The 25,450-nt window shown below is 37.6% G+C and overlaps 1 protein-coding gene across 4 annotated transcripts in view; it reads right to left on the reverse strand.

The window, feature by feature from the left end:
- Positions 1-25,450, reverse strand: part of ALG14 (ALG14 UDP-N-acetylglucosaminyltransferase subunit) — a 111,976-nt gene that overhangs the window by 50,350 nt on the left and 36,176 nt on the right. For all 4 annotated transcript variants that reach the window (XM_082615348.1, XM_082615349.1, XM_082615346.1 and 1 more), the window contains exon 3: positions 19,786-19,917. In XM_082615348.1, coding sequence (XP_082471474.1) covers positions 19,786-19,917 — 132 coding nt within the window. The remainder of the gene's footprint in view (positions 1-19,785; positions 19,918-25,450) is intronic.

Raw genomic sequence — 25,450 nt, forward strand, 5'->3', positions numbered from 1 at the left:
CTGGTCAGGGAACTAAGATACCCACATGCTGCACAGCACAGCCAAAAAAAAAAAAAAAAAAAGTTCTATCTCCTAAGAGACCTAAGGGGAGAAGAATTTCTGCAGCAGAAGTTGATCAAGGCAGCTGGAGAAAAGTGGAAGATAATGGGCCAAACCCCGGGGCCATCAACATGAATCCCAATGGGAGGGCAGAGGTGTGAGTGAGAAAGAGGAAGAAAGAGAAAGAAAGGTCAAAGTATGAAAAGAGACAGAAGAGAGAAGGCTGCTGTATAGGGCGGGACAGTAGAAGGATAGCCAAGCTTTCGAATGCGTGTGTATGGGTGATAGGTGTTCCTTAAATAAACTATGAGGAACCCCAGAAATACTCTCAGAGCTAAGTCATCATCATAATTTAAAAAAATATGTTTTGGGCATCCACTATATCTAAGATATTATGAGGTGCAGGAGCTCCGACGAGTGCCAGTCATTCAGACACCAGGTGAGCAGGAGTTAGTGGTTTTGAATGGTAGGGAATCAATCACCTTCCCGGCAGAGGGAGTGGCCTGTTCAAAAGCAAGTGGATCTGACATCTGTGCTCTGCCTACTGTGCCTTCCTATTACTCCCATTTGATTGGAGGAGAGGCTAAGCTCAGACAGGCTAAGTGATTAGCTTCGAGTCACATGCCTAATTATTCACAAAGCTGAGAGTAAAACCAAAAACATCCTTATTCCTAGTATGGCATATTTCCTCCTCTACCACGATCAAGGTATAGTGGATGCAAGACAGAGAAAACAATACTGTGGAAATTTTCAGAAAAAATGTAAAGCAAATACTCAGAATGAATTATTGATGAAACCTATATAACAAAAATGAGGAACTCTTCTTCATGACCTGAAGACTGGAAGTTTGCCACACACAAGCCTCACCTAGTTCCCACAGAAGGAGGGAAATCCATACTCCCACCCACTCCCAGCCTCGACCCCACCCCAATTCTCTTCTCCCTTCGTATTGAGCAGGGAGGGATTTTTTTTCTCCCTGTGTGACTTCACAGAGATGAATCATGGCTCCTTGAAAAGCTGAAACAAGAAAGTTGGCTTGGGAATAATAAAACAGCAACAGACTAAGTCCCCTGAGCTCTGGGCACTGCCTCCACTAATGAGACTTATCTACAAAATACTGTATTGTGTAAGCAAGTCTTTTGAAAAATAGCATCTGGAGCTTTGAAGATGTGGACACAACTGATTTGAGCATGACACACCTGTCTTTAGAGAAAAGTAATTATTCAGCCCATAAGCGCAAACCTGTTTACACAAACTGTCAGCTACAAACATTTTTTTAAATTGCTTTGTCAAAGATTTGTATAAATGGCTTAAGTATGATTTCAGGAAGACCAAGAATGCAAGACGGTATTCTGCTAACAAATGGAATTTGCTGCCCTTTGCAATTCTACAGCTGATCCCACTGCAGATTTCATTCTTTACGGCAGAATATGGAAATTTTGACATCATATACATACGAAACTTATAAATCTGTTGTTCACATTTCTTAAAAGGAATGATCAGTCATGACATGTTCTTTCTGTAATTCAAAGGTCTTATCAGCAGGAAATGTTTTGCTATTTTTAAGAGAGCTCTCAAGCTCTCTAACCTGTTTCTAATTGGACCATTTTCACTCCTCTAAACAATAATGCTAAAATGTCTTTTTCTGTAAGCTGCAACAATGTTTGAAATTTGTAAGGTGTTTATTCCTTCCTTTAGTAAATCTAGAGTAATCACAGTTTCCTCATCCCTGATTATAAGGTCCTTTTGAAGAATATTTTTATAGTTATTTGTCCGTGTGTCTTAGAGAAAATCAGAGTTTGCCCTTTTTATCCTGTGGCAAGGATCCATGGAAGATGAGAAGCACCTGACTTACATCTCCTATAGAATGCTGTACTGGTGTAAGTGGAATCTCAAATCTCAGGCTCCATGTAGAGAAGTGATAAGCTTTCTGGAGCTGATTGAACTTCCAATATGTTTAGCACTAGAAAAAAGAAATCCATGACCAGGAGGCTTTGCTGTATTCACGCTACAAAAAGTAAGAATTATACCAGGAGGCCAGGAGAAAAGGAAATCACCAAAAAACAAACTATCAAAGAGGAAATGCCAGCCTAAAAAGGTAAGTTTTACCCAATGGTTTGTGGGGAGGGAAATGAGAGACTATGAAGAAGATGGCATTTAGTCTCCAGAGGCTGTTAGAAAACACTGACTAGGTTTCAATCTTCTTTTTTAAATAAAGTAAAAAGGGGCTTCCCTGGTGGCGCAGTGGTTGAGAGTCCGCCTGCCGATGCAGGGGACACGGGTTCGTGCCCCAATCTGGGAAGATCCCACATGCCGCGGAGCGGCTGGGCCCGTGAGCCATGGCCGCTGAGCCTGCGCGTCTGGAGCCTGTGCTCCGCAACGGGAGAGGCCACAACGGTGAGAGGCCCGCATACCGCAAAAAATAAAAATAAAAAAATAAAAAATAAAATAAAGTAAAAAACTAAGTGGTTTCATGATACTCAGGCATTACAGTAAAACAACTGTTCATGAAAATGTTTTGGAATCTAATACAGGTGGGGCCCAACATTGTGAATGTACTAAATGCTACTGAACTGTACACTTTAAAATGGTTAATTTTATGTTATGTGAATTTCATCTCAATAAAAAAAGTAAAGCAACTGTATTCTGCTTGAGATGAAAGAGAAATTTTTGCCATTCCTTTTGATTGCTTCGACAAAGACAATATTTAACACTTCAGAAACGTGTTATCAAGAAAATCCTTAGATGAATTCCAGGGATTAATTCAGCTGGTGCAAAGGTTAGCCAAGGAGCAGTTATGCAATGCTTTTTCCCCTATTCTATTTTTTCCACCCCCTTAAAAGTGCTAAGCAGTCATAACTAAGTTTTAATAGCTTCTCTCTTTCCTTCCTATATTCCTCCTACCCAACTTCTCTCCTTCAATATTTATTGAAGTCCTACATGCCCCCGAGCACTTTAATAAGTGCTAGGATTGCCAAGATGAGTTAACATATCTTACCTTTCCTCAAGGAGTTCACAGTCTGCATTCAATTTCAAAAACTCCCCAAGCAAATGCCTCTAGTGTTTTCCAATTAAATAAGCATTTTCCATATTTAATTGGAAATTAAATAAGCATTTCTTCTTATATATATATACACATATATAAAATATTATTATATATTATCATGCTAAGTATTTCTCATGTTACTCATGTCCAATTTTCTTGAATATTTTGATCAGAATGGGTGTTGAATTTTGTCAGACTTGCTAAGTATCTGTTAATATAGCTATATGACCTTTTTTTCCTATACTTATTAGTATGGCATATGATGTTAATGGATTAACTAACATTAAAAGAACCTCATATTCCTGCAATAAACTCCACTTGATTATGGTGTATTATTTTCTTTAATGTGGTGTTGGATTCTGTATGCAAATATTTTACTTAGTGATTTTGAATTGACATTTATGAGTTATATTTCTCTGCAATTTTCTTTCTTTATATTGTTTTTTAAAATCTGGTCTAGGCTTCTGTTTTATTATTTTATTCTTTACTGTCAGGTTTATCAGTTATTTTCAGTATCTTTTACTGACCATCTATTGCCCGTACAACAATAAGCTTTTTCATTTCTCTCTTTCCTTTTCTTTCTCTCTCATATTTCAGTTGCATTATTTCAAATTTATCACAATACATAACCTTTGTGCTTTAGCATATCACCTTCATTCCACCTTTGTTTTATTCTTACATGTACATTTATAGAATTTAAAATGTTGACCATCTGTCTTTTTTTTTAATATATATTTTTTATTAGTTTCTGCTTTATAACAAAGTGAATCAGTCATACATATACATCTGTTCCCACATCCCTCCCCTCATGCATCTCCCTCCCTCCCACCCTCCCCATCCCACCCCTCCAGGCGGTCACAAAGCACCGAGCTGATCTCCCTGTGCTCTGCGGCTGACCATCTGTCTTTTTGCTGAAGTTTTCCCAATCATCTTTTGGTTGGTTGATGTCATTCATTAGTAATTTCCTTAGGAAAGGTTGATGAATGCAGAATTCCTTAAGTTTTTATGTGTTGAATATTGTTTTCTCATTGCCTTGGTCTTTGAAGGACACTTTAGCTGAATATAAAATCACTGGTTTACACTTTCTCTCACTGAGTTTTGAAAAACATATTGCTCCACTGTTCCTCTGCTTCTTAGATTGCTTTTAAAATGTCTGATGCCTCAGTCTAATTATTTTGCTTATGTAAATTATTTAATAATTATTAATCATTTAATGATTATTTAATTATTGAAGGCCTTGATGAGTTTATCTTCATATTTGAAATCTAGTAGTGTCTTAGATTTGTCTAGGATGTGTCTTACAGCTGACTTTATAAAATATTTCAGAGACTAGGTTTAAAAATTTTCAATCTATTTGTAAAATTAACATAATCTTGACATGTTAATTTTAAATAAAAATAGTAAACAAACAAAAACAAAAAACTCCCCAAGCTACTTCTTCCACACCAACTCGAGTTCCAGACATCTCCAAATCTTTAATGACTCCACTTGACTTGGACTGCAGCAGCCCTTCCTAAGCTCTCACATTCCATACTCAATTATTTGTGTTCTGATTGTGCTCCTTTCTTTGCTTTTTTCCTTCGGACCAAAGGGAGATTTTAAAAATTCTAAACAAAAACAGCACTTTAGTGATTTTCAGATACTATAAAAATAGAGCTATGCTGATTCACATGAAACTTTAAAATAGGCACTGTAAGGCTGTGAAACTGGCTGCTTCTAGGAATCATTATTAAAATTGAAGATCATTTCAAAGATTTCCTTTCTTTTGATCCCACCCTCTGTTCTCACTTAGCCACTGGTGCCTCCATCACCTTTTTGTACAAGGCCAGGTCCCCCTGAGTTCATTGTCTCTGATTACATATCAGTCCTTTCTTGGAAAACAGCTTTGTTTCCATCATGCTTGCTTCCCTTATTCTTATCCTTTCACAAATGAATTTCTTTTCCTTCACTTTTATTTCTGTTTTCACTGTAGCCATGTTGTTATTCTTAGGAAAACACACTAGATTTCACCTTGAAAGGAAGAGGCCCCACCAGGTCCAGATCTCATATGTGCCTGTAATGGGCTGAAACAGTGACAACTCAGAGAGTGATGCAGGCAAAGCGAAACAAGAGAAAAACGGTAGGCAAAGCCACACTGGCTTCTGCAGAGAGGAAAAACGTAATGTTTGCCAAGGGGAAAAAGGATCAACTCAGAAAAGAAAGAAAAATCATTTTCAAGCTTCGGAGAATTCCCCCAAAGTGGAGAAAAAGAAAAGTAATTCAAACTGATAATATACAGCCTAATTTTGACACAGATTTTGTTCTAAGGTCATTCAAAATGTGAAACAGAAACCATAACATTTAAATTAAATATCTCATTTGTGGATGGAAGTAGCTACAGGTTGTCACCCAGCCAATGTGTCAGTGGCACAGCTGGCAATTTCACCATGCAGCTGGGAAATGCAGTTTGTCAGTCATAAGAAACCAGATATGTGGGAGGATTTTCACATAAAATCACTCCTCACAGTGGACTCTGACCTTCACCAGACTTACTAAATGAACGTACAGTACAGAGCTGGTTCTTCTGTATCTTTATGAAAGCTGCTAAATTTACAGTACATGTAAGGAGGGGAAATACAAACTGGGAAAAAGTAACACTGGTATTATTTTAATGTGTTACAGAGGACTGGTCAACAGAGGAACAGGAACTGAACAAGCTTAAACAAATGGCTCCCAAGTATGATTTCATTAATCTTGGAAAACAAGAAGCAGTAGATGATTGCGATCTAATTGTTTCTTATTTGACTTGGCTTGAAAAATCTTATTCTCACTTAACTCCATTTATAGATAGGCATCTTGGGCCGGCTGACCTTTTCTTTGTCTAGCTAAGTTTCCTTTGAACATGCTATAAAGGTTTTGATCACCAAAAAATATAATACCAGATGAAGGTCATTACATAAAGAGAATCAAACCAACAGCAATTAAGGGGAAAAACAAAGTTCCTGTAAGGGTTCTGGCATATCAACAAGAAGTTAATTGACTCTTCTTAATGTTTGAAACACATGTCAATCAACAGGGCAATAAAATTTTTATATACTATGCAAACAGTGGTAATCCCAGTTCAACCCAGTTGTGGCTCACCCCAGAAAATACTTAATTAAAAGAAAAAATCATATTATCCCAGTTATGGACAATAACCCATTATCCATGTCATCAACTTGCTACTGCTATGAACTTAGGCATTTCACAGCTCAAACTGGATATAGAACATGGAAAAAAAAATGACTAAGTAAAATAATGGCTTTCTTTCATACAAAGCACGAGTGTACATGTAATAAATACATCTAAATTTGTCATAGTGAATTAAATCAGCTTCAGCTTCAGGCAAAAAGGCAGAGTATTAAGATGAAATGGTCCATTTCTTTCCAGTTGGTTATACATGTAGAATCTGAAATTTATTTTTTTACTTGATTAAAAATTAAATTAGGTTTCATTTTTACATGCAGAGTTCTTTCTCTGAGTATTTCATTTAACAACAGCCAGGTTGGAAGGAAGCCAGTAATCAAACACTTCAGACTTGGGAAAGCCTTCTGGTTTTTCAGACTCTTAATAAAGCCTGAGAAGAATACCAGTTTAGGGAGCGGGTGTCTTTGTTTTGGGGATGACTCACATCATTCAGTATTCATTCATTTATTTTTAAGTCATTCCACAAATATGTGGAAGGCACTTTTCTAGGAAGGGACCATGGGAAACACACAAATACATGGCCTTTACCCTCAAGAACTTTACAGATCTTTCCCCCTCAACATAAGCATTCCTCTACTTTAGTTTAATGATCAGCAACCTAACAAATTCAACGTTCTCTTCCTCACTTTGAAACAAACAAATTTCTTCTCAGGAGTATATTTTCAAGAGAGTATGAGATCAGCCCACTTATTCAAAGAATGATTCAAAGACTCCTACTTTTAGGAGAAACTAAAAAGACACAATAGAGAAGAAATATTTGGGTTTCGAGAGACAAAACAGTGAACTACAAGGACTACTTAAAATTCATATGACTGTGGGATCAATACATACATTACACTAGGGGAAAAAGGGCATAGAACAAATTATGAATGGCCAAGATCAATGAGACCATTTAGACATGGTTTTAGAAGGGCTAACGAAATGTTCCATGTCTCTCACAGTTATCTGTAGACCTATTAGATGGAAAATCAGCAAAGATATAGAAGGGCTCAGTAACAGGATCTAATGGGCAATTACAGAACACACCACACAGCAGAATACACATTCTTTTTAAGCACCCATGGACAATATATTCACCAAGATAGACTGTATCCTGGATCATAAAACATTACCTTAACAGGGCTTCCCTGGTGGCGCAGTGGTTGAGAGTCCGCCTGCCGATGCAGGGGACACGGGTTCGTGCCCCGGTCTGGGAAGATCCCACATGCCGCGGAGCGGCTGGGCCCGTAAGCCACGGCCGCTGGGCCTGCGTGTCCGGAGCCTGTGCTCCGCAACGGGAGAGGCCGCAGCGGTGGGAGGCCCGCGTACCGCAAAAAAAAAAAAAAAAAAAGAGTATGTTCTCTGACCATCATGGAATCAAACTAGAAATCAATAACAAAAAGATAATAGGAAAAAAGTCTCCAAATACTTAGAAATTAAAGCACTCTAAATAATCCATGGGTCAAAGAAGAAGTATCAAAGGACATAAAAAATACTTAGAACCAAATGAAAATATAACATACCTACATTTGTAGGATGATGCTATAGCAGTGATGAAAGAGAAATTTATAACACTAAATGCTTACATTAGAAAAGAGGAAAGGCCTTCAATCAATAATCTAAGCCCCTACCTTAAGAAACTAGAAAAAGAAGGGCAAAATGAACCCAAAGCAACCACAAGAAAGGAAATAGTAAAGATAAGAGAAAATAAATGAAACAAAAAGCTGACTCTTTGAAAACATCAATAAAATTGGTAAGTCTCTAGCAAGACTGACAAATATAAAAAGAGAGAAAACAGAACTTGCCAATATCAAGAATGAAACCAAGGCTATAACCACAGATCCTAAAGCTGTAAAAGAGGACAATTGGGAACATTACAATTCTGTGCACATAAACTTGACAATTTAGATGAAATGGAATAATCCCTTGAAAACCACAAACTACTAAAATTCACCCAATATGAGAGAGAGAATCTGAATAATCCTATGTCTATTAAAGAAATGTAATCTGTAGCTAAACACTTCTGAAAAAGAAATCTCCAGGACTAGATGGTTTCAGTGGAGAATTTTACCAAACATTTAAAAAAGCATTAACATAAATTCTAAACAGTCTCTTCCAGAAAACAAAGAGGATATGTCATTTTATAAGGCCAGTTTAATTTCAATACCAAAATCAGACAAAAATAGTACAAAACAAAAAGTCAAAGACAAATATCCCTCATGAATATCATCATAAAAATTCACACAAATTATTAGCAAATGAAATCCATCTATATATAAAAATGTTATACAACATGATCAGGTAGGATTTATTCAGGGAATGCAAGCCTGTTTCAATATTTGAAAATCACTCAATGTAATGTACTGTATCAACAAAAAATTATGATTGTATCAATCAATGCAAAAAAAACTTGTAACAAAATTCATTTTGTCATTAACACATTAATTTTTCTATTGTCATTAATAAAAACATTCTCAGTAAACTAGGAATAGAGTTTGTGATGGTTAATTTTATGTGTCAACTTGACTGGACCATGGGGTGCCCAGACATTTGGTGAAACATATGTCTGTGAAGGTATTTTGGAGTAAGATTAACATTTGAATCAGTAGACTGAGTAAAGCACATTGTCCTCCCTAATGTGGACGGTCCTCATCCAATCAACCGAACACTTGAACAGAACAAAAAGGCTGAGTAAAATCCTATCCTATTGATTTTGGTTCAGTTTTTCTGGAGAACCCTGACTAACAGAGAAGGGAAAGTTCTTCAATTCAACAAAGAGCATCTATAAAAAACCTACAGTTGACATCATACTTAGTGGTAAAAGAATGAAAGCTTTTTCCCTAAAATTGGAAAAGAGACAAAATTGTCTGCTCTCATCATTCATATTAAACATAACACTAGAAGTCCTAGCCAGTGCAATAAGCTAAGAAAAGGAAACAAATTATATACTGGTTGGAAGAGAAGAAATAAAATTTTTTCTATTTGCAGGACATATGATTGTCTAGAAAATCTATTTTAAAAAGCAAGATCTCAGGATATGAGATAAAAAAAGCTCAATTGTATTTTGATATGTTAGCAACAAACATGTAGAAACCAAAATTAAAAACATAATACCATTTATAACTTACAATTATTCCAAAAAAGTGAAATACCAAGATATTAATTTAAAAAACATGTACATGATCTTGATGCTGAAAATTACAAAACTTGGATAAATGAAATAAAAGGAGATCTAAATAAATGGAGAAGCATACCATGTCCACGGATTGGAAGACTCAATATAGTAAAGATGTCAATTTCCCCAAAACTGATTTATACATATAATGTAAGTCCTATCAAAATCCCAGCAGAATTCTGTTGTATACATAGACAAGCTAATTCTAAAATTTTTATGGAAGGGCAAAGGAACTAGAATATCTAAGACAATTTTGAAAAAGAAAAATAAAGTGGGAGAAATCACTCTACCAGAAGTTAAGATTTACTGTATACAGCTATAGCAAACACAGCAATGTGCTATTAGCAGAGGAAAAGACTCAGAGATGAATGCAACAGAGATTCCAGGAATAGATAAACACAAATACACCCAACTAATAACTCCTTTTAAAAAAAAAAATTCCAACTGATTTTTAACAAAGGGGAAAAGCAATTCAGTGGAGGAAGGAAAGGTTTGTTTATTTGTTTTTAACACACTGTGCTGGGCATCCATAGGCAAAATGAGCCTTCATCTAAACCTCACACCTGATATAAAAACTGATTCAAAATGATTCATACATTTAAATGTAAAGCATAAAACTATAAAACTATTAAGGGAAAACATGAGGAAATCTTTGGGATCTAGGACTAGATGAAGAGTTGTTAGATGTGACAACAAAAGTACGATTCATGAAAGAAAATTTGATAATTAGACCTCATCAAAAGTAAAAATCTTTGTTTTGTGAAAGACCCTGTTAGGAAGATGAAAAGACAAGCTATGGACTGAGAGAAAATATTTGTAAACCACGTATTAGACAAAAGTCTTACATCTAAAATATACAAAGAACTCTCAAAACTCAAAAGTAAAACAAACCAATTAGAAAATGGGCAAAAGACATGAACAGACATTTCAGTGAAGAAGAGATATTAACGACAAATAAGTACATGACAAGATGTTCAACCTCATTAGCCATTAGGGAAATAAAAATTAAAAACACAATGGTATATCCCTACACACGTAAAAAATACTGATAATACCAAATGCTAGAGAGAATGCAGAGAAACTAGATCTCTCAGACATTGCTAGTGAGATGTAAAAATGGTACAGCCACTATGGAACATAGTTTGGCATTTCTTATAAAAGTAAACTTGAACTTTCTATCAGACCCAGCAAACTTATTCTTGGGCATTTACCCAGATAAATAAAAACTTATGTCTATACAAAAACATGTACATGTATGTTCACAGTAGTTTTATTCATAGCAGCAAAAAAGTGAAAACAATTCAAATGCCCCTCAATGTATGAATGGTTAAACAAACTGTAGTACATCCATACAATGAAATCCTATTTAGCAATAAAAAGGAATTATTGACACATGTAAAAAACTGAATGGATCTCAAGGGCATTATGCTCAATGAAAGAAGTCAATCTCAAAAAGTTCCACAGTGTATGATTCCATTTATAGAACATTCTTGAAATGACAAATTATAGTGATGGAAAACAGATTAGTGGCTACCATGGAACAGGGACTGGGGATAGCACAGGGGAGTTCCTTTGCAGTGATGGAACAGTTATGTATCTTGATACATGGATAAAACAGCATAGAACTATACACAAACACAACCACACGTGAACACATATGAAATACAGTGAAAACTGAATAAGGTTTGTAGTCTAGTTGACAGTATTGTACTAATATCAAATTTCTGATTTTGATAATGCACTATGGTTATATAAGACCACCACTAGTGGAAGCTGGGTGAAGGGTTACATGGAACGCTGTGTACTATTTCTTCAACTCCTTGTAATCTATAATTATTTCAAAATAAAAAAATGCTAAAAAAAATTGTGTTCAAATGTTTTTTTTTTTTTAATTTTTATTTTATTTATTTATTTTTGGCTGTGTTGGGTCTTCGTTGTGGTGCACGGGCTTCTCATTGCAGTGGCTTCTCTTGTTGCAGAGCTTCACACAGGCTCAGTAGTTGTGGCTCGTGGGCTCTAGAGCACAGGCTCAGTAGTTGTGGCACACGGGCTTAGTTGCTCTGCGGCATGTGGAATCTTCCCAGACTAGGGCTCGAACCTGTGTCCCCTGCATTGGCAGGCGGATTCTTAACCCCTGGGCCACCAGGGAAGTCCTAAATGCATTTTTTTGGGGGGGGGGGCGGTACGCGGGCCTCTCACTGTTGTGGCCTCTTCCATTGAGGAGCACAGGCTCTGGACGCGCAGGCTCAGCGGCCATGGCTCACAGGCCCAGCCGCTCCGCGGCATGTGGGATCCTCCCGGACCAGGGCACGAACCCGTGTCCCCTGCATCGGCAGGTGGAGTCTCAACCACTGCGCCACCAGGGAAGCCCCTCTAAATGCTTTTTAAAAGAATCTCAAGCACCAAAATAAGCTGTAGGCTGAAGAGATGGAAAAACTATTTCTGATTTAAATAGTTTTTTTCCACCAACAGAATTACTCTCTATTTCATGCCTACCTGTTGTTTCTTTAGTCCACTTTTCTTGAAGCTAACTAAATATAAGCTTCTTGAGGACAAAGCTGTATTTCATCCCTTTCAGTGCCTGCTGCACTACAGACATTAAAAAAAAAAACTACTAGTTAAGTTTTTAATTGAGTGAGTTATCTAATTCTGGCAAATCTGATACATTTCTAAAGAGAACTAGAATTATGCTACTCTGACTAGCTCTGTGACCTTGGTTACTTAGACCTCTCTGGATTCTGAGCTCCTCATCTACAGAATGGCAGTAAAGAGTATTGTGTCAGAGAACTGTTAGGAGAATTAAATGAGTTAATATATGCGAAGTACTTAGAATAGTGCCTGACACATAGGGAGAGTTCAATAAATGTTATTTTTCTAAAAATTTTTAAAAATACAACTTTTAGGTGTTCCGGTCACATGAATGAAAATGATAAATCAGTAAAACATTTAAGTGTCCATTTCCTTTAACTTCTATTGGATTTAAATGAAAAGAGTTTATGGGGTTTATAGAGGAAAATCCCAAAACGCCATCTTCACAGTATCCATAATATTTAACCTTATAAAAATGACTACCTTGCTACTGCATTCAGGTCTTAAGTTCCAGATCCCATTAATTTCTAATAGCAAGAAAATACTATATTTAAAATGCTAAATAATAAAAATTCAGTCTAAAGATTTCAACCTTATATACATTATGTGACACTCACTCAACTGACTTATTAATCTTTCACTCTTCTTAAAATGACCTTTTCCTATTCTCTGACTGATTAACTCTTATCCACCTTTGCTTAAATGTCATCTCCACTCTCAAGCCTTATCCAGCTCCCCAAAGAGGACCTATCACACTGCAACCACCCAGCTGTGGGCAAGACTGCTGTCCACTGTGCTTACTTACTTTTATACTTCTCACACACAGTATAAATCCTGTCACAGAGTAGGGTCCTTGACATGTATCTGTGAATGAATGAACCACTGAGTTCTTCTTGTGATACTCCCACAGCAATTTTCACTTACCACCATAAGGCACTTGGCACACTACATTATAATTACTTTCCCATTTGTCTCCCCCACTAGAGTGTAAGCTCTTTGAGGGAAGGGCCCACAGCTCACCCATGCACAGTGACTGGACCATTCATCAAAGATACGTACTGTGAGGCTACCAAGTGCCAGGCACTGTTGCATCAATATAATGAACAAGGCAGTTGCAGTTTCTTATGGAATGACAAATACATACATAAAAAAGATAGCTTTTTATTGGGATTAGTACTATGAAGAAAATAAAGCAGGGCAGTCTGACAGAGGGATGAGGACATGAGCCGGAGGAAGGGCTAGTATCAGGATAGGCCTTTGTGAGGAGGTAACATTTGAGCTCAGAGAACAAAAAGGAGCCAGTCACGTTTACAGCAGGGGTGAAGAGCCCCATGCACAGAGAATGGCAAGTACAAAGGCTCTGAGGAATTAGTTGGGTTTGTTGGAAAAAAAAACAACAAACAAACAGGCAGGTCTGGCTGGCACACAGTAAACTAGGGGAAGAGAGGAGAAGAGGTCAGAGAAGCAGGTTGGGCTAGAGTGTATAGGCTACACTGAGAAATTTGGACTTTGTCCTAAGAGCACAGAAAACCGCTGGATGATTTTAAGTGTGGAGTAACAGAATCTGATGTACGTTATAAAAGAAATCACATTGGTTGCTAAGTGGTGAAGCAACTGTGGGGGATCATGAACTTCCTTCCATAGGCAGACAAATTAAGAGGCTATGCAGTGTGGGTGGGGTGGCGCTGCATGGTGTGGGGCAGAAAGATGGACAGAAACAGACAGAAATCACGGTAAATTGAGAAGACATGGCTGGCAGGCCTTGCTATTGAACAGGGGAAATAGGTGTGGCAGAGAGGAATCAAAGATGTCTCCTGAGGATTTGACTTGAGCAAGTTTACCAAGATGGGGAAAAGTAGGAAATATCTACTATCCTGAACCAAGAAACTTTCAGATGCCTACTGGATATACAAGTGGAAAAGTAGTACTTGTTAGGCACTTAATATAGACTTTCAGTAACTAACACTTCGAGGATGATAGACTCACCTAAAATCAAACATATAATATAGCATTCCAAACATGACCAACTCTATTTACTGCTTCCAAGATTACAAACGTAAAATAATAAGCAATTGAAATGATGAGAAATCGCAGTTCATTTGATAAACTATGTCATTTTTGGCTGCTACTGATGCTCCCTGACCCAGATTTTTAATTCAGCAAAGGTGCTGAATTTTATGTTAGAAATTTTAGACAAATGCTGTAACTCGATTCCGGTATTTGTGCCACTTAGAGAGGGTCTTAAAAACACTGGAGAGGTGAGGTGCCGAGAGGAGCAAGCAATGACTCACCAAATCACTTTTACTCAAAGATAGGTACATGCCATATATGAAGCTACTGGGAGCCAAAGGTTTTGATGCTTTTGGCCATGATTCACATTTTAAAACTCATATTTGTTAAGATATAAGTTACACAGAGTAAAATTTACCCTTTTTAGAGTACAGGTCTGAGTTACGACAAACGCATACAATTAAGTAACGACCACCATCACCACCATCACCACTAAATCAAGATACAGAATGGCTTCTCACCCAAAAAAGTTCTTTCAGGTCTTTTTGTAGTCAGTCCCTCCCCCACCCCTGGAGGCTGAAAACCAATGATCTATGTTCTGTCCCATTATCTTTTTAAACTCAAGAATAATCTTATGAACTTATGACTGATTCACAGGATGCCTGGCAAAGCCAAATTTCTTGAAAAATATGATACGTGAAACACCAGAACCACCTAAAAAGTATTTAATGCCCTTGTAAAAAAAAGAAACCATCCAGTCCAATTACTAAGGATTAGATTCAGGCCTCCAAAACAGAGTTTATAACTTTCCTCTAAGATGCTTTTTGTCCAATAATTGGCTTGGATGAAACAAGCATGACTTTCAATATACACTCAACAAGCAGATTTACACATTTTTTCCTCAAAACAACTTGATGTTTTTGATTACTATCTCATTCAAAAAGTTAAATTAAGATATAAAACATTACATATACTCACAATGGTTTTATATATGATTTTCTATAACAGGAAACTGGTAAATATGAATTTGATTAATTTTCTAAGCCAATCTCATTTTCAAAATTCTGTAATAATACTTTTTAAATAATACTGTTCCTCTTATTTTAATTATCCATTTTGAATTTTAAAAATATTCTATTTGGGGCTTCCCTGGTGGCGCAATGGTTGAGAGTCCGCCTGCCGATGCAGGGGACATGGGTTCGTGCCCCGGTCTGGGAAGATCCCACGTGCCGTGGAGCAGCTAGGCCCGTGAGCCATGGCCACGGAGCCTGCATGTCCGGAGCCTGTGCTCCACAATGGGAGAGGCCGCAACAGTGAGAGGCCCGTGTGCCGCAAAAAAAAAAAAAATTCTATTTTGACAAATACACATGACACTTAATTTTGAAATATATACTATTATTATTATTCAATTAGATCAGGCTTTGTTAAATCTACTAAAGCAGATACTTAATTTGATCTGTTGGGATCTATTTAAAATTTATACTCTTATTTAGAGGGAGTGATGTTTAATGTAATTTATTTTAAAAGTAATTTATTAACTGATTCTTAATTGGCCTGAATGAATGAACACATCTTCCATGGTGAGCCAGAAATGGTGGCATACAGTCCAGTGGTTAAGGCCTTGGGCCTTGGAATCAGAAAGACCTGGATGCTAGACCTAGCTCTGTTATTTACTGATTGTGCATACACTCTGGGCAAGTAACTTCCTGTCTCACAAAGCCTCACTTCCCTCCTCCATTAAATGTGCATAACAGTACTACCCACCTCATACAGCATGAATGCCAGTACTTAGGACTAGGTCTGGTACATGTAAGTGTGCTCAATAAACGTTAGCTAGTACATACTGGATGGAATTTCCATTTAGAAAACATTGAAATGTTCTATTATTCAGCATTTGCTCTGAAACAACAAGGAAAGTGACTTTATATTTTATAGATGACAAAGTGAGGCACAGAGACAGTTGAATGGAGAGCAGACTTACCGGCCCAGGTGCATACAGTTAAAGAGAAGCAGAAAGTGAGTCACCTGGTTGTTCAGACAACTCAAGTAATTTAAAGTCTGATGCTACTATAGTTTCTAAAAATGGGGTTTTCTTTTTTTTTTTAAGAAGTAAAGAAGAAATTTTGATGAAAATCATAAGAAAGCTAAGGATGCACAAAAAAAGACATATGGATCAATGGAACAGAATAGAGCCCCCAGAAATAAACGCAGGCACCTACGGTCAATTAATTTTTGACAAAGGAGGCAAGAACATACAATGGAGAAAAGACAGTCACTACAGCAAGTGGTATTCGGAAAGCTGGACAGCCGCAGGTAAATCAATGAAGTTAGAACACACCCTCATACCATACACAAACATAAACTCAAAATGGCTTAAAGACTTAAATATAAGACATGATACCATAAAGCTCCTAGAAAATAACATAGGGAAAACATTCTCTGACATAAATTGTAGCAATGTTTTCTTAGGTCAGTCTCCCAAGGCAATAGAAATAAAAGCAAAAATAAACAAATGGGACCCAATCAAACTTATAAGCTTTTGCATGGCAAAGGAAACCGTAAACAAAACAAAAAGACAATCTACATACTGGGAGAAAATATTCACAAACGATGCGACCGACAAGGGCTTAATTTCAAAAATATACAAACAGCTCATATACAAAAAAACAAACAACCCAGTCAAAAAAAATTGGCAGATCTAAAGAGACAATCCTCCAAGGAAGACATACAGATGGCCAACAGGTACATGAAAAGATGCTCAACACTGCTAATTACTAGAGAAATGCAAATCAAAACTCACACTAGTCAGAATGGCCATCATCAAAAAGTCTACAAATAATAAATGCTGGAGAGGGTGTGGAGAAAAGGGAACCCTCCTACACTGTTGGTGGGAAAACAGTATGGAGGTTCCTTAAAAACCTAAAAATAGAGTTGGCATATGATCCAGCAATTCCACTCCTGGGCATATATCCAGAAAAGACGAAAACTTTAATTTGAAAAGATACATGCACCCCAATGTTCATAGCAGTACTACATATGATAGCCAAGACATGGAAGCAATGTAAGTGTCCATCAACAGATGAATGGATAAAGAAGATGTGGCATATATATACAACAGAATATTGCTCAGCCATAAAAAAGAATGAAATAATGCCATTTGCAGCATCATGAATAGCACTAGAGATTATCACATACTAAGTGAAGTAAGTCAGACAGAGAAAGACAAATACCACATGATATCACTTATTTGTGGAATCTAAAAAAATGATACAAATGAACTTATTTACAAAATAGAAGCAGACTCACAGACATAGAAAACAATCTTATGGTTACAAAGGGGAAGCGGGGGGAAGGATAAATTAGTTTGGGGTTAACAGATACAAACTACTATATATAAAATAGATAAACAACAAGATCCTACTGTATAGCACAGGGAACTATATTCAATATCTTGTAATAACCTATAATGGAAAAGAATCTGAAAAAGAATATATATATATATATATATATATATATATATATGTATAACTGAATCACTTTGCTGTATACCTGAAACTAACACAACACTATAAATCAACTATACTTCAATTTAAAAAAGGCAAAAATATTCAAAAAGAAAAATAAAATTAGTGCCATTTACAATTTTAAAAAAAGAAAGCCAAGGATGAATACAGGAGAGATCTGCATGTTGTTCTTAACCATTAACTTTGTGTGTGTGTACAAGGGAATTTCATTAAGTGGGAGTTCATTTTGTGAAGCCAGCCACATCAAAGCAACTGACTGGATAATGTTCAGGTTTGAAATAATTTTGAAAACTCAGTTTAAAACAGAAATAAGTATTTCACATTTCCCCCCTTTTCCCTTTTTATTCCTTTAGAAACATAATAGTCTTTTTTTCCCTTTCACTCTTTATAGGCAAATTTATGGTACTCATAAAATTTTAGACTAAGTTTGAAGGAAACTGAGAGGACATCTGGTCCAATCCTTTTGTTTTAAGGTAGAGAATGATGCCCAGAAGGGAACTAAAATAAAATAAGAGCCAAAGTGAGCCTGGGACCAAGTGTCCTAATGCTCCATCAGTTACTCTTCCTACTACAAGGGTATCAAAATACTTAGGCCGGGCAGTCACCAGAGCTCCTCCATGTCCACAGCAGACATCAGCCATCATGTCACTACTTCCTTCTCACCTTCACACCTTAGAGTCCTAAAGTCACCACATTCAACCTGGCTGCTGCCATTGACAGTAGTCATGCCCCCAGTGATTTAGTAAATGTAAACCCCAAATTTCCAGCTTAAAATGTGAAGACCTTTTTTCTTCCTTCCATTTTGTCTCAAGTTTCAGAAATAATTAAATCTTTAAGAGTGGTAATGATCTTTTAGGAAAACATCTGAGTTCCACACTCTTAAAATGTGGTTGGAGACTGTGAGATAAACTTATCCTGTCAAAAATTTAAAAATAAATATAAGCAAAATTAATCTATGGTGATAGAAATCACCAGAAAGTGGCTGCTTGGGAAGGGGCAGGTGGGGTGATGGAAATGTTCTATATCTTGATAGAGATGTGGTCAAACTATATACTTAAGATCTATGCATTTCACTGTTTGTAAATTATAGCTTTTAAAAAAATCTAAAGTACTCACGTAGACAATTCAGATTTTAAAACTCTCATCCAAGGGAGGGACCTGAATTGCAATACAGCTGGTGAAAGGCAATGACCAAACTGATAGAGATCTTTCAAAATCATCGTAGCTAAATGCATTTTCGTTCAATTATTCATGAGAATAACATCCATTGTGCCAGAACTCATGTACACGGAAAGCAAATAAAGAGTTTCTTTAAGGCCATGCAGATAATGATTCTGCCTTAAACAGGAATGAGAGTATTATTTAAGTACTGTGTACACTATTGTGATAACATATCTGCTGATCTGCATTGCCTACTGAAGTGCATTTAGCATTTAGTAATAGAGCTTCATCCTAAAGACCACAGAGAACTTAAGACTTTTATAGATAAGGAAGGTAAGGTTTAATACAGTGCACTAAAGCCTTCACATTTCTATTTTCTGTATAACTTTCCTATAAAAACTTGAGTGTGTATGACATTCTGCCAACTGCGTATTATTTTCTGGTAACAGAGCTTTTTGTTTTTGTTTTTGTTTTTTTGTGCCTACTAGATTGCTAACGTAAAAAAAAAATTTATTGGGGTATAATTGATTTACAATGTTGTGTTAGTTGTGTTAGTTTCAGGTGTATAGCAAAGTGCATCAGCTATACAAATACACATATCCACTCTTTTTTGGATTCTTTTCCCATACAGGCCATTACAGAGTATTGGTAACAAAGTTTTGACAAAATAAGAAGAGTACTGAAAAGGAATAAAAAAAACTGGCTCTTCTCTGGCTGACAAGTAAGCACATGACGTTGGCTCAGAAACCACAGGTGGCTAGCAGCACAAATTGGTGAAAGATAGTGCTCGGTTAGTCCTTATTGCCATGAGACAGAGGGGAGAAAAGGGCAAATTTAGAGTTCAAGTTATAGCTAGAAAGGGAAGACAAATTTCCCACCTCTCTGAGCAAAGTGCATTGAGATAAATTTTAGCACACGTTAGTAAAAGGTCTGGTATAGTATCTGGCACACTGATGAATGGTAGCTGTTCAAGAAAACAATATGTCCTGTTACTAATGAAGGATCCACAGGAGAGTGACCTTCTCTCTCATACGTACCAAATCTGGCTTCACTCGGTGAGTCAGGGGGAAGGAGAGCCACATAGAGTACAAGGTGGTGAGTACCGTGGACAGCCAGGACTGCTGGACCTCCCGGCTTCTGGGAATGCGGTGAATATAGTATTCGGGTAACTAGAAGGAAATAGTGAAAATGCAAATCAACTGGGCCAGTGATACTGAAGTTAAACATAGTAACAGTTAACATTTGTACAAACAGGAAATGCTCTCTCAATTTTAATTTTCATTGGAAATATTTTTAAACTAAGTTATAAAGCCTTTTTCGTGCTTTATACAACACACATCACTGGGTTATGACAAAAAGTTCCTGAATATGATTCAAAATGTTAAAGTCAGTGTTGACAATAAGCTGGGGGAAATTTTCTATAAAATATGTTTCAGGCAAAGACCTTAACATACTTATATACAAAGAGTCCTTACAAATCAGTATAAGTGACCAAGTATCAAGATGGGCAAAGGAGATGGACAGACAATTCCAAACAGAAGAAACACAAACAGCCAATAAACATTTGAAAAGATCGTTAACAATTAAACACAAAAGAAAGCAATGAGTCATTTTTCACCTATCTAATTGGTAGAGATTGTGGATACTCAGCGTTTTTGAGGATGTAGGGAAATAGACATTTACATTCCCTGGGCAAATACATTAGAACAACTTTTTGGGAGGGCAATTTAGGAATATCTATCAGAATTTTACGTGTGTCTATTTTTGATCCAGCATTACTGCTACCAGAAATACATCCCACAGACTTACCCACATGCTATCTACTTTATCACTGTTTGTATTTGTGGAAATTGGAAACAGCCCAAATATCCTCCAACAGGGATTGGAGAAGTCCATACAATAAAATATATGGAGACACGTGAACAAATGACATAGATTTATATGAACAGATATGGAAGATGTGGCCAGATAAGTTGTTAAAGTGAATATACACATTGCAGGACAGTATGTTTAATATGATCCAGTGTGTATTAACAAATCACACAGCTGTGTGTGTTTGTATACACATTGGTACACATATCAGTATTTGCATGAAGAAAATCTGGAACTGTTTGCCACAAACTATATGATGTGGAAGGGATTACACAGGGAACTGAATACCAGAAGGTGAGAATCACTGGGAGTTTCTTGCAGCCTGGCTACCACAAATGTTAAGTCAGAGAGTAAAGGACTAAATACCTAATACATTCCTCTCCCCATCCCCCCACCTTTGGCCTTGAGGAACAATATGCTCCTAGAGAAAAGAACAGAAAACCCTTTTCCTAAACTAGTGGAAGACACAAAACTACTGGTCCTAAGTTTTTTCAAATTTAGAAAAAGGTGTGAGATTGTGTGTGGAGGCTTCTGTTATGCTCCAGGAGGGCATCTGTGTAGCTCCTATAAAAACTAAAACGGGCTGCCCATGTGACCACTCTGTTTCACATATGATGGATAGTCCCTCTTCCTCCCATACTACACCAGTGGGGAAAGAAAGATGTGGACTCAATATGTTATTCATTATTTTTATTTATTTATAATAAATGAATAATTTATTTATATCAATGGTTTTTATTTATTTATTATATCAATGGTTTTTTTTCTTCCAAAGGATTAAGGTACTAAATGTTCAACTAGAAAATAATACTGAATAGTTCCCAAACTATAGACCACACAAGGGGCAGTATCCAAAAGGGGGCAAACTTGTAAGGAATCTTGCTGGAAGTTTGTGCTTGCCTAATTTGTGGAGATTATTAATTTAAAAACATGTAATGGGTAAAACAGTACTGAAACTGAGCCCCCCTAAAACTGAGTTTCCTTACTGAGCTTATGATTAATCTCTCTATCCAAATCATTATTCCCTTTCTTGTCCCCTCTGACCTCTATCCTGTGCTAACTGAACACTTATCCACCAGAGTCAGTTGACTAAAATTGCTGTTGTCCATAACATCATTAATGCACTAAAATTGCTATTATATATATCATCATTAACATACAAACCCAGGTCGTTTCTCCAGGGCAAGATGAGCTAACAGATCCCTGAGCCACAGACCACCTGGTCTGAGCCTCATAAACCAGAACATCCTGACTCCCAAAACTATGATTAAGAAATGTCACAAGACAATTAATCCCAGCCTTTGTTCATCCCTTTAAAAAAAAAAAAATCCCTAACTCAAAGACCAAGTGGGAATGGATCTGAGGCTTGTCTCCCACACTCTTGCTTGGCCCCTTGCAATAAACCCTTACTTTGCTGCAAACTCTGGGCTGTCAGAGTTTGGCTTTCTGCGCTGTGGGTACATGAGGTCTTGCTTGGTTTCAGCACTATAGAGCCAAAATGCCTAATCAGAAACCTTTTGGATCAGAAGTGTTTCAAACAGGTAATACAGGACATATACCATATATTACATAATATCCACCGCTGAAGTTTGGAGAAGTAACCAAACATATTAACATTTCTATAGCAAAACACGACCATTCACACTAAGTGGGATAAAGACTATACTCCTCATGCCAATTCAAACCAGGTTTTACTGTCAAATAAACTTGTGACAAACTTGGAACATTTTTTTCTCCCTCAGTTTTCCTAGCTTTCTAGGATTTCAGATCAGAGATTGTGGACCTGTACTACAAAATACATTTGAACCCAATAAGATGTCAGTATTATTATAGTAAAAATAGCCCAGTAGGGTCTCATTATAAAGGTTTTTTTCGATGTTACTTCAAAAATTTGAGGCCTGATCTTAATATCTGTAATATTTTCTTTAAAAAACCATGGGTGTCTACCATGTCCCTTGAATCTTTTAAAGCTGTGAGCATATAACTTTTTAAAAAAATTTATTTTATTGAAGTTTAGTTGATTTACAATGTTGTGTTAATTTCTGCTGTAGAGCAAAGTGATTCAGTTATACATATTCTCTTTCATATTCTTTTCCATTACGGTTTATCACAGGATACTGAAGGTAGCTCCCTGTGCTATACAGTAGGACCTTGTTTATCCATTCTACATATAACAGTTTGAATCAGCTAATCCCAAACTCCCAATCCATCCCTCTCTCCTCCCCCTCCCCCTTGGCAACCACAAGTCTGTTCTCTATATCTGTGAGTCTTTTTCGTAGATACGTTCATTTATGTCATATTTTAGATTCCATATATAAGTGATATCATATGGTATTTGTCTCTTTCTAACTTACTTCACTTAGTATAATAATCTCTAGGTTCATCTATGTTGCTGCAAAGGGCATTATTTCATTCTTTTTTATGGCTGAGTAGCATTCCATTGTATATATATACACACCACATCTTCTTTGCTTATAGCTATGTAAAGAAGCAATGAACTGTATTTTGGGGTATTTTTAGTGTCCTGAGGGGCTGGAAGGGTGGTCAGCCTGACTCTGGCTCTGGAAGCCCAGCTCCCGACTCCATCTGAGCTCCAGAGAGGCAAACACAAAAGCCTGGTAGGGCCTACACAAGGGTCTGGAGACAGCTCTCTTAGACTCGGACATGGAAGAAAAGACTACATCTCGTCCTGGGGAGCAGCCTGAGGAAGCAGAGAAAGTGGGTTCTGGAAGTCTCCAGTCCAGTCCCAGAAGGACAGAAACTAGTGGAGGCATGTTCTGGGTTGCAACCTGAGGGTCCTCCTAGATGGAGACTAGAAAAACAGGCCTGAGGTTGAGCAAACAAGGTAGTGACTGAAGAGTGATGACCTGTCTTCTGACTTCTGGCTGCACCATGGAAGGAGCCCAACCTCAGCCTTCAGATCAGATGCTAGGCTGGGGAGGGGAGTCTTGGTTCCACTTGTGGGCTGGAGCTAACTGAGCCAATGACCTCATGCATACAGTGACCCACCACTCAGTTTGCACAGGATGGTCCCAGTTTATGCCTGTAGTCCTGGCATAATTATTAATAGTACTCCCTTCTGCTCTCAGAAGTATCCCAATTTAAATGATAAAGTATATGGTTACCCACAGGGTGGGCAATGAGTAGGTTCTTCCTAGTGATAGGGAAGGAAATTTACTCAGAATAGCCCAAGGCAAGGTGATGCAAGAATCTACATTACCATCAAGGACAAGAGTCTAAGTGGTAGCTGGGAAGAAAGCCAAGCTGGAAGTCCTACCAGTGAGATAAACAGGAAAACAGAGAGTTGGTGACCAGCGTGGGGAAATGCGGGTGGTGAGGATCGAGCCAGGCAAGGGGTCAGAACCATGACCCTGACTGGCAGGAGAGCGGGGACGGGGGGCAGGGTCCATATGTTACCCCTCTCTGGCTTATGGCTCTACGCTAGAGAGGCCTATACCTCCAAACCCCATCTAAGTCTTCGCCACATTATGACGTTTTGATAATAAGTTCAGGGAACTGGAAATCCTACCAAAAAAGAGATTTCTCTCCAAATCCAAGCCTCTTCCCACCCATTCCCCCCACTTGATCAGTTCTCAGAGGCACCTTTCCCGACTGACCTTTCTAAATAACCCTGCTCTTCCCACCTGTACGCACACTCCTCTCTCCTCCATCACCAGGCTTGCTTTTTGTTTTAAAATTACTCTATTTCCTCTAGTGGCACATTATACGTTTATTTACTGATACCTCCACGAGAATATAACTTACCTGAGGACGCCAGGAACTCTGATCGTTGCAATCTCAGTGCTTGTAAGAGTATTTGGTTTACAGTTGGTGTGCAATACATATTTATTGAATAAATGATTCAATATATTTTTGCATATTAATATAAAATAACTCAGTCTTCCTGTCACCTACCTGAGATGTTCTTAGACTGGGAATGCAGAAAGGACACAAAGGAGGCAATTTCACAGTGCTTAACCTGGGGCCTTATTTGTAAGGTCCACTCAATAAATGGGTTGAACTGAATGGATGGAATTCCTGGGGCAAGAGGGAAAATGCCAGAGCAAAGCAGGGTATTGAGAGTTTATAAACAGCCAGAGTCAGGAGGCACCAAACCCTAAGAGGCGATGAGAAGGAACCAAAGACAAACACCCCCTCCCCATCAATGTGTCCTAGATACACAGCCTAGAGGGTCTCAAGGAACTCCTCAGCCCTTGTGGGTCCTGTCCCCAGAAAATAAGTCCATGAGAGAAGACTGTCCTGAGGCTTTGAGGTCTGAGCACAAAGGGAAAGGGAGTCTGCTAGGTTAAAGCGACCAGAGCCTTCCACTGTACACCTAAAACTTCTTGAAAAATTCTATACCCACTGGTTCTGTATTAAACCTGCTATGCAGGGGTGCAGTCAAGTGGATGGAAACCTGGGGCCATCTTGATAGGGACAGAGCCCTCAGAATAGCTATGCCTGATACACAGAAGTTGGTGCTAGGGTATCTGATGTCCTGTATCACCTAGAAGAAATACTGAGAACCAGGCCATGACAAAATCTTAAGAGAGTTTTTATTACTTTATATAGTTTTAGAAGATAATCAAATATATAAAGAAGTCAATGAAGAAAAATTATCAATAGAATGCTTGTATTTTGGTCTTCACTAAAGTTCCTTTGAAGACAAAGGAATGGGAGAGAGTTTCAGAGAGCTACAATTTAGGCTCGGCTATGACCAGGCATTCCTAGGGGTTGTGGCATCTAGAGACATCCAAGTGAAGGCACCTTTATAGACATACTGTTTTTATTAGTCTGTACCTCTGCCTTGAGGAAACTGTCCCTGATCCT

The sequence above is a fragment of the Mesoplodon mirus genome, assembly GCF_964341445.2.
Source record: "Mesoplodon mirus genome assembly, chromosome: 3".
NCBI lineage: Eukaryota > Metazoa > Chordata > Mammalia > Artiodactyla > Ziphiidae > Mesoplodon > Mesoplodon mirus.